A 9,775-nucleotide genomic window follows, 5' to 3' on the forward strand; every position below is an offset into this window, starting at 1 on the left:
TATCAACACTTTTAAATGACGACCGAATGAAATTTGACTTCAAATCTGACATTTTTGTGAACATTGAACTGCATCATTAAAGTCAATGAGAAGGAGAGTCGGTAAATTAACATTTTGTCCACCAGCCGAGTGCAAAGTACGGCAGTGGGAGCTACTGCTTTTTAATGTTAGTTTGCCTATATAGGTGCAAAGAGTTCCACATGTCGGCTGAACGTACATCAGGTGTCAGGTTAGGGAAAGCGTCTTGCTTTTGTACAAAGGATAAGTTAAGCTGTATTGGCACGTAGGCCTTCATGTAAAAGCCCTGTACGGGTTTTTTTTTTTTTTTGGGTCGATTCCAAACGGTATTGCCATCATTAGACCTAACCGTCCGGGGACTTTGCTCTTGATGGACAGTTTACAGTTCTTGGTTTATCGACCGATTCCAGATTTTTCTTTTACCAAATGTGACCCCCAAATGACTAACTGCGAGATGGGCCGCGAGATAAGCAACGGTTTCCATCCGTGGGAATACGCGGGGATCGCGCTCGATGTATACAGAGAAAGCTACGTCAGGGATTCGCCGACAGCAGCCAAGTTTGAATAGGGTCGAGTATCTTAATAAAAGAACCGGTAGAGCACGACAGACCGGACACGCTCGGGGGTTACACAGGCCGGCAGGCGGTCCCGCCACGGTCTTCACGACGGAATTCTCTCGATCGCATCCCCGTCCCTACCGTAAATCAAATTAAGTCTTCTCGCAAGGTGCATCTGCCATCGATTAAATTAAGCACAGAAACAATATCGCAGTCTTTTGATTCCGTTTCGGGAAGCCGACGTTATATTTGGACATCAGGTGGTATTTCCATTTCCGGAGAAACTGCAGTCAAATTCGGTGCATTGACCAGACCAAAGAATTACGCGCATACGTGACTTGGTCAAATTAGGGAAAGAGCATCAAGGTAAAGGTTAGATTGAAACGTGACAATTTTTTTAGCAGACTAATTGCTCCATTAAGTGCTAAACCGGTTGTACTCATAGCCGTTAGCCATTCATACTACTGGTCCATTTTTTTCTATTGTTCAGTGTTTTTCAAAATGTCTTTACAGAATCACGACTGTGCGTTTGCTCTGGGACCACAGTCAATACGGGCGATTCAAAATAGTGCGCCTCCAAGAGTTGCCGAAAGTTGTCGACCCCTTCCAAACGTGCATTGGGTCGACCAATTTCTGCGCATTGTACTTGGCCCACGAGTTGCAAACTGTTGGAGGTGCACTACTGTGAAACGCCCGTATTGTTGGGGAGGTTCATACTTGCGTTCAAATAACTGATGAATTTGAACCCCAAACGTTTTAAGATTAATGCCATCGGCAGAGCAATCCTGGCGAAATTTGGTTGACAAAAACTATGTTGATTGTCCAAAGTGACTGTATTTTGACTTCTTCTCGTCAGATTTAGAAGGGATAACTGTAAAAGTAACATTACAACCATAATAAAACCAAACATAATCTGGCACTGCTAAATATTAACCCGATTGGGAAACGATGTATACCAAGGAGGATTTTTTTTAAGCACATGAATATGCATGCATTCGCTGCAAATTTGTAACAGTGAGCTGACCTAACTTCGTGCTAGAAATACACCGACCGTCCAAGTACACCAAATCCATTACGTGGGATTCACCTTTGCTTTAATAGATCTCGATCAGCCTCCGCATTGGCTCTCGCACTATTTCAGCGACGGCGCTCCCGCGAATATACTACTTCATTGCAAGTAACATGCGGGTTAAGTCATGGAGCAGCTTTCCTGGCTCGGCCTGCCCAGGGGCAAAGCTAGGCGAGGGAGGTGCGAGCGGAGGACAGGATCCCGTTCCTGGGCTTTCATCTCCCCCTAGAGGACAATATCGAAGACTTCATATGCAAACCGTCCGGGACACAACGGTCGTGATAACCGTCTCAAGAGCATATTGAGAGTGACACTGAACACCTGTGTCAAAATGGCGTGTACATACACCGGTAACTAAAAACAAACGAGGCGCCCACATTCGTCCACACTTCTTACAGAATTTCACTGTTTTGTATGGATTGATCCTTCGGCTGTTTACATATTCTACCTCTCGGGAATGGCGCTTGATCGTCTTGCGGAATAGCCACATCTGTAAAGGAAAGCTTTGTACCGCGTAAGTTGCATACTGCCCTAACCTCAATCCACATACGGCAGCACCATACTTCCATATTCTGGTCCGCCTTCGCACAATACTAATGTGCTTTGATAGGAAGTGCTGGTTGTGGATTTCTGATGAAGACAAAATATAGCCTCTTGAAATACTCTACAAAGATATTGTGAATTTGGAATTAGATCCACTGCTGGAGGAGACGGCATCAACGCCATTAATCAGCTTGCATCATAACCCTAAACACCCGCAGCGCAACCTTCGCGCTGTCCCCGCATTCGGGCGTCTTCCCATGACCGGACTTCAAGGGTGAAGAAATTCGCTGTCACCGTGACGTTCCCACCATCGAAACAGTAAACGAACGGCCCTTAAACTCGCGATCTACGATCAGACTTGACGGAACAGGAGAGAGAAACATGAAGGCCTGCCTCTTAATTTGTCCTTGGCTTGCCGATAGGGTCGCTGTATACGTGAGTGTCGTACAGCTGCTGTTGACGATTACAAAAAAGAGCGACGTTTCGAAATCCCACGCATGTTTGTCTGGTTAAAGCATGGACAGGAAATCGTTAAACCTGTTAAGCTACCTGTTCTCAGATTGGGAAAAAGTTTCTTTCAGTTTTCAATAGAGCCAAGACCTTGGGGCAAAATGCTTCGCGCACGCAACAGAGCCTACGACGAAACGTGCGTGGAGGAAATTCGATTTAAACCCCTAGGGTGGAGCTTATCAAGACTAACTGAATTACATTTCTGCTCCTCGGGCTTTGCTGACAGGATGTTCAGACGATTTCGTATTTTTTTAAGGTAATAAAGATCGAAAAAGGAAGACAGGCAAATCGGAAATGATGCTATTCTTGGAACCCCATGGTGGCGAATGTGCCAGATTTTGGGCCAGAGGTAAAGCATGTTATGGTTACTTAAAACCAAACTCATAACATATAGCGCCGGTAACTAAAGACACGATGCTCACTTTGAGTTGTGCACACTGTCTAAAATGTAGGCCTTTACAGGGGAAGCGGATTTTTTTTAACACTGCACATCGAGCGAGACAAGAAGTGCTCTTTACGGGAAGCGCTGGCATTTTCATACGAGTCCAATTTTAAAGTGACTCCTTCACTCCAAGAACCTACAGTGACCTGAGCAGATCCCGACATGTAGATGACAACCCCTCGCGGCACTAATGTTAAACAATCACAGTATTACAATAAAACAGTATTCCCAGAGTTGCATCCATGCAGTTTTTGAAGCTGAACTTTGCACCGTACAAGAAGCGAACGCTTGACCATTACTCTTCGTCAAATTAAGTCCAAAGGTTCTTCAACTTTTGAGGAAAGCTCCAGTGCCACTGCTAGATCAACTGAAAGGTTAGGCCTAACGATTTTTGGGGGGTATTTTTCTCTCTTTGCATTTAATTCTTAAAGGGATTATAGAATTTCTAGAGTTAAAAGGGCAAACTGACAAAATTTATTCACCACAATAGCTCCTACAATCGAAGTCCTTTTTTTAACCATACACGATGGAGAAATGCCTAACGCATTATTCATCTTCTTACCGTCAACATTTGGCAACACATGTGCAAAGACGAGGCCTTATCAAGCCGAAAGTTAATGGGATTTTTTACAAGGAGTTCACAACGGTTTTATGAATAATTGCTTAATTTTTAAGTGTGTCGTGGACGTCTGGGGTCCACTGACGATATTTGCAATAAATAAGCATGCAGACAAGTAGACCAGTGACGTGTAGATTCTGTAATATATACGTGATAAACACCAAATGACTCCATCTGCTGCTCGGTAAAAACTCGTAATGAAATCATTTCTTGATAGAAAAATTGTCCGACGCTTCTGCCATGCACACGACGACCAGCAATAGATGACATTTGTGGCAGGTCTTAGAGACAGTAGACCGAAAGTCGGAGGGATTTCTCTGCCATTCAGAACCTTTCCGGCGAAGAGATGTAGTTAGGAGTGCTTTCTGATTATCACGTTTTCCTTAGTTTTGCAAAATAAACTTTAGTAAGAGTTGAAACTTGGCGTGGGAGTGGTATCGACTGGTAGAGGTTTGTCATAGTTCCACGTGACTATCTCAATAGGGAGACGCTCCTGGTTCTGAAAAGAACCGGTGAGTTTTTCAGAACCACATATCTTCCCAAATAAGACAGTTACTTGGTGCCACCGCACACCTTTACTATTATAAAATGAACCGAATAAAGTTGGTACTGCTGAAATACACGTTACAATAATTCCACTTTCGAGAATCTCTGGAAAATGGTACCGTTTGTGCTTATTATAAAAGTTATATACAACTTAACAAGTGATCTAAGTAGGATTTTGAATATCCAGAGGGAATGCAATATTATCTTACCTCCAGACATTAGAGAGAGAGAGAGAGAGAGAAGGAGAGAGAGAGAGGAGAGAGAGAGAGAGAGAGAGAGAGAGAGGAGAGAGAGAGAGAGAGAGGAGAGAGAGAGGAGAGAGAGAGGAGGAGAGAGAGAGAGAGAGAGAGAGAGAGAGGAGAGAGAGAGAGAGAGAGAGAGAGAGAATTGTGTGAACAAAGAGGGCATACTTTCATATTGCACAGCCTTTTTGGCCATTCGTCACGTTCAAACCATCAAAATCAGGAACAGAACATGGTAAAACGTGACAAACATCAAGCCAGTCTGCTTCATGCTGAGCGTTTCATCCACCCTTGGATGGAAAAAGCTAACAAGGCTTCAATGACGTTCATGTATGTTGTTTGCATGCGGGTAAGCAGACATGTGCGAGGCGGGCAAAAGATGGCGACGGCTACTCGAACGGACGGCCTCAGCAAGAAAGCAAAATGCAGCAGGGACCTTGCCGTTGTCTTGCCCTCAGCTGGAAATGTTATGCACATATCTTGACAAAACCCATCACATGGGCCCATACACTTTCAAATTCATCATTACACTCGGATGTCTTCACGCAGATGATTCTGATTTACACGTGCCCTTGACACTAATGGAGAAAGAGAGAGACGTATATAACAACTTACCGGACAAGCTCTTCAATGGAAATTACTCTATCCATCATGGACCTATGCTGTCTCTCCAAAGTGCCAACTGTTTTGTTTTAAGGCGCAAATTAGGATGTGGCAGCGCTTTCTAGTGTCTTATTTTCAGAAGGCAAGCGGTTAGGTTAAATTGTGGCTAAATTTAGAAAGCTGTCTGAGAATGTATATTTTGACGAGTTGAAAATGATTTGGGCCCAAAGCCAGATCTTGCAAACGCTCTCTAAATATAGTTACCAGAAATGGTCTTGAAATAAAGCTGTCAGTGAGTGGATATTTAGCTGATAAATCGAGGGTTTAGCTCGTATACGATGCTAAAGATACGAGTCACTTTACAACTTGTCCCAAGGATCTCTCATCTTCCGGTCGTTAGGCTGATATTAGTAGCAATTTTTAAATTGACTTGTAACTTGACAACCCTGATCCAAACTTATTTTCGACTCGAGCCCAATGTAATCACCATGCTCGGTGCTTGCTGTGACTTCACGCAAAGAGACGCCTCCGTAAAAGCTCACGGCAACGGTGGAGTGTTTGACTAGGGATGTTCAGAGCTGACCAATCAAAATTCAGGCGGGTGCCGCTGTAACAAATATTTAAAGGGGAAACTGTGTTGGCAAGGCACTGGTGACGTTACGCGTGCGCAGGTACATAGTTACCGCAGCGCTGAATATCGTTAATGTAACAGTAAAACGGCTATACGCTTAGTGATAAACTCGCCCTTAAAAAATATGTGATATTCCCAACGATTGTCGTCAGGCGGTGATTTTTACGGGTCTATCCACCAGTGAATTGACATTGAATCGTCACTATCACACGGGCAATTAACAGAAATTCCTTTGTTTTTTTCTGAAGACCACGGTCTGGCAATTTAATGCAAAATGGTACACATTGACAACAGTCGAACAACAGGTCTTTTATACCGATTTCACGCGAAATTTACCAATTTGTGAAACCTAGTACCTTTATACACTCCCAGTCTCAAACAGGAATGATAGAGCTCTGTGTGCTCTGTACACTAAGACACAATATAGCCTGATTTCCCACTGCGTCAGCACCATTCATAAAAACTACACGGATAGGGCGAATACGCTACGTTGATTGTTTAAACATACCAAAATGTGCGAGTGAATCGCTAGACATGGACGAACGTCGACAGATGTCCTTCAATCAAAATTAATCATTCTAAAGTTTGCGGGAGGCAGTGTATTTGTAGTTGCTCATTTCCATTTTAGGAACTGTATTGACAATTGAGAAAATTAATATTCTGGCATTTAATTCACCGAAACGCAGCTCTTGCGACATGAGAATGATTTTTGAAAAAAATAGCGTTCGGGGGCTTCTTGAGGAAAACCCAAACACGTTGCTTCTGAAAACAGGAAAACGATGAGCAGCCTGACACTGAATCCACGCAATGCGTCAGGTATACTCGAACCGTGGGCGTTGAAAGTGAGGGGCCAGAAAAAGGCGTTCTCAAGCAGGCTCAATTTGCAGAAGTCTATGGACTAACAGCATGCGTTAAAGTAGCCATGAACGGATTTCACCCGGTTACCCCAATATTGGTCCTGCGCGGACCGATTTTTGTATTGAAATTTTGCATGCCAGAAACATTCTTTGATTAATCGTCCATTCAAATCGTTCGGTAACCCGGAATGATGTACTCTGCAGTTCACGAATTTACAAACAATTTATCATACGTTTAAATTGTTACTTTGCCCAAAACGTAAATGAGATTTTTTTGTCACACGCTGGTAAAATGTAACGCAAATTAACCATTGAGGTAATTGAAGATTAAACATAGCATTAATTTTCATTTTAATGAACTTTGAGTCATAAAACGGCAACAAGATGTTAGCCGAAAGGAAAATCATTACATTTAGGCTCCATTAAATTTTTTAAGGAAAATGCCAAGATAAGAAGCTTGCCGGTAATACATTATAATAGGAATCTTAAGTACTTGAAAGCTTAACGCCATTATGCGGAATAGTGGAAGCAAATAAAAGTAAAATGGGAGCTCGATCGAGCTGGCTTGCGTGGTGGGTGGGAAGGTGGGCGAGGAGATTAGTGTTGAGGATGTCCGTGGCTCGAATGCCAAAAGGTACTTCACTGTTTCGTTTGGTTTGTCTTTTTCCTTTCAGAGACAAATTTTTTTAGTTCTTTCGCGTACTTTCAAAATGTGTGGCCTCGAACTTGAAGTTTGTCCTTTTCAAGTGGAAAACGCTCATTCGACGCGTTATCGATGAAGTAACCTCTCTTATTAGCCTGTCAGATAATATTACGTAATATGATACATATACTATATTTCTTCCACGTTCCAAATATTTGTATGTTGCTGTAAACGTCTCGTTTATTAACGGTGGTTGGTAGTCATATCGGGTGAGCTTGGCAGGGGGAAAGTGCACAGCAGTATCATGGTGCTGAGAAAGGATTCCTCCGGGGATTAAAGAGAGAGGGATGACCTTTTGTATTCTACCAACGTAGATGTTTTAGAGCAAGTCTTACCTGCGATACATCGGAGTGCCGTCAGAGTCAGCAGGAGGACAGCTATCCCACGCTCCATCTCCATAACGCCTCCTGGAACCTCAGTGATAAACAACTCCGACACAAATAAGAGTCTCCACTTCCCCAAAAAACTCTGTCGGTGTCCTTCCTTTCCTTTTCAGGTTTTTCCCCTAAGCCAATCGGCTACAGGTGTTAAGGGACACTGCGTCCTTCTAATTGCCCGCAAAATGCTGTATTTCCCAGCACGCTCGAGAGAGAAAATGATTCAGTTCCCCTCGTGCAACAAGCTTTTTCTCTCCTTTCTTCCCCCCAGACGGGCCACCGTGGCCGCGTGGATCCGATATCACTCACCACTATCGACCCACAGTATCGGGTGCCCGAGATTGTTAGCCAGTATGTGAGCTTGTTGAAACCATTAAAACGAGATCAAGTGGTCTTGAAGCCCGTACTCTCTCCTCAAGAAAGCTGCTAAAAAAAGGAAACACAAGACACGCACACGTGCACGTATCGAGCCTTTCTTAGTTGCGTGATCCGCACCTCCTTTTCTTCCCTGTCCGATCTCCGGGCCTATTTTTCTGAAATCCAGTCTTGCGGCAAGATTTACCTTCCGGTAATTGTGTCCAAACTAAATCTGGGCTTCGCAATACGAGGCAGGGCGGTCTCACACACAGGCATGGTTCGTTCGCGAGTCCGTGTGCAGTGGTCTAATTTGCTCTCTGTCCACAGAAGATGGTCGATAGTGGAAACCGTGAACCGCGTACCGGACGCAACCGAGCCGTGCATCTGACACTGCTGTTTCCCGTCAGGGCGCAACCTCGGACCTTACGCGGTGGCTGCATTCACTCCACTCCCGTACAACAGTCCTCAGAGTTGCCGAGCGTCGAGTCGCCTTTCCGAAGAGAAAATTTAGTGCATTTCAAACCGTTACGAGTACCGGGAAGATGTCGAATGAGAACGCACCCGTAACTGGGCAAATCGCAGCGTGCCGAGTTGGTCGTACGGTCACCGCATGAAAGCGGCACAACGATATATCAAACTAGTCCGAAGGGATATGACGAAGACGACAAACATACGTTTCACTGTGATCTATCAGGTTGCAAAGGGAGAACACGTCGGCACTGCAGTCCCTCGCAGATGGTCCCCTTACCCTCTGTATGTTGTTTTAGCCGCAACACCAGAGAAAATGAAATTAGGAGAACCCGTGTTCCTTGTGGATATTAAACCCATATCATCCTTATGAAACTCGCGGACAGATGCGCGGAAGTTGAGCTTGACTGCCTGTCCCAACCAACCGTGGATAAATCTTGAAGTCGTTAAAAAAAAAAGGTGCACTGTTGTTAAAACCACCTGTTTTGCACTTTCGGCGTGGAGGGCGCTGTGTACTTCAAACAGGATAATCGTTTCACACGTGTCTTGTCCACGTGTGATGCATACAATTAAGACTACTCTACTTTTCAGGGAACCTGACAGAGTGGTAAGCACATAAAGTGAATCATTATCGAAGAGCCGACAACGATACAGACTGGTACTGAGCAATACTGTTTTTTTGGGGGGTCAATACGGATACCCATACGGAGTGATGAAAGTAGCTTCAGGACAATTTGGGGCACTTTAGTTCTTTTTAAACCGATTAATTATCAGCTAGTTTGATCTTGAAAAAGGGCCCTAATGCCAACCTGACCATGCACGCAGAAAAACAGTCGTAACTACATTATGCTATTCGGAGTATTTGCATTGCAGTGCTTATAGTGAAAGAGTTCATACATAAAAGATGCTGCACAATCTCCAGAAGTTCACCAAGAGAACAATACTTGTACTTGTGCAATTGAAAGGTCACCGACTGGCTGATGGATTATAGATCTAGAGTTACTTAATCCAAGTAGGCTCCGGTCACTTTGAGCTAAAATTCTGTGTGGAGTGAATCGTAATGCAAAATGGATTTAGAATCTGGTCCCTTGGTTCTCAAATTTGACTAAAAATTCCAAACCCTAATACAACAGTGTTTTACTTCAAGATTTGTGGTCATTCGAAATGTAGCTTGAAGACAAAATGTCATGGCTAACATATATTTTCTTCCCGGTTGCTTTTCGTCGACTATAT

The 9,775-nt window shown here is 43.8% G+C and overlaps 1 protein-coding gene across 1 annotated transcript in view; it reads right to left on the bottom strand.

The window, feature by feature from the left end:
- Positions 1 to 8,966, bottom strand: part of LOC110988203 (uncharacterized) — a 63,811-nt gene extending 54,845 nt beyond the window's left edge. The window contains exon 1 of the mRNA XM_022251518.2: positions 7,676 to 8,966. Coding sequence (XP_022107210.2) covers positions 7,676 to 7,739 — 64 coding nt within the window. The 5' untranslated portion in view covers positions 7,740 to 8,966. The remainder of the gene's footprint in view (positions 1 to 7,675) is intronic.
- Positions 8,967 to 9,775: the final 809 nt, after the last annotated feature.

The sequence above is a fragment of the Acanthaster planci genome, linkage group LG15 (assembly GCF_054643075.1).
Source record: "Acanthaster planci isolate LZ-2023a linkage group LG15, COTS_SCS, whole genome shotgun sequence".
Classification (NCBI taxonomy): domain Eukaryota; kingdom Metazoa; phylum Echinodermata; class Asteroidea; order Valvatida; family Acanthasteridae; genus Acanthaster; species Acanthaster planci.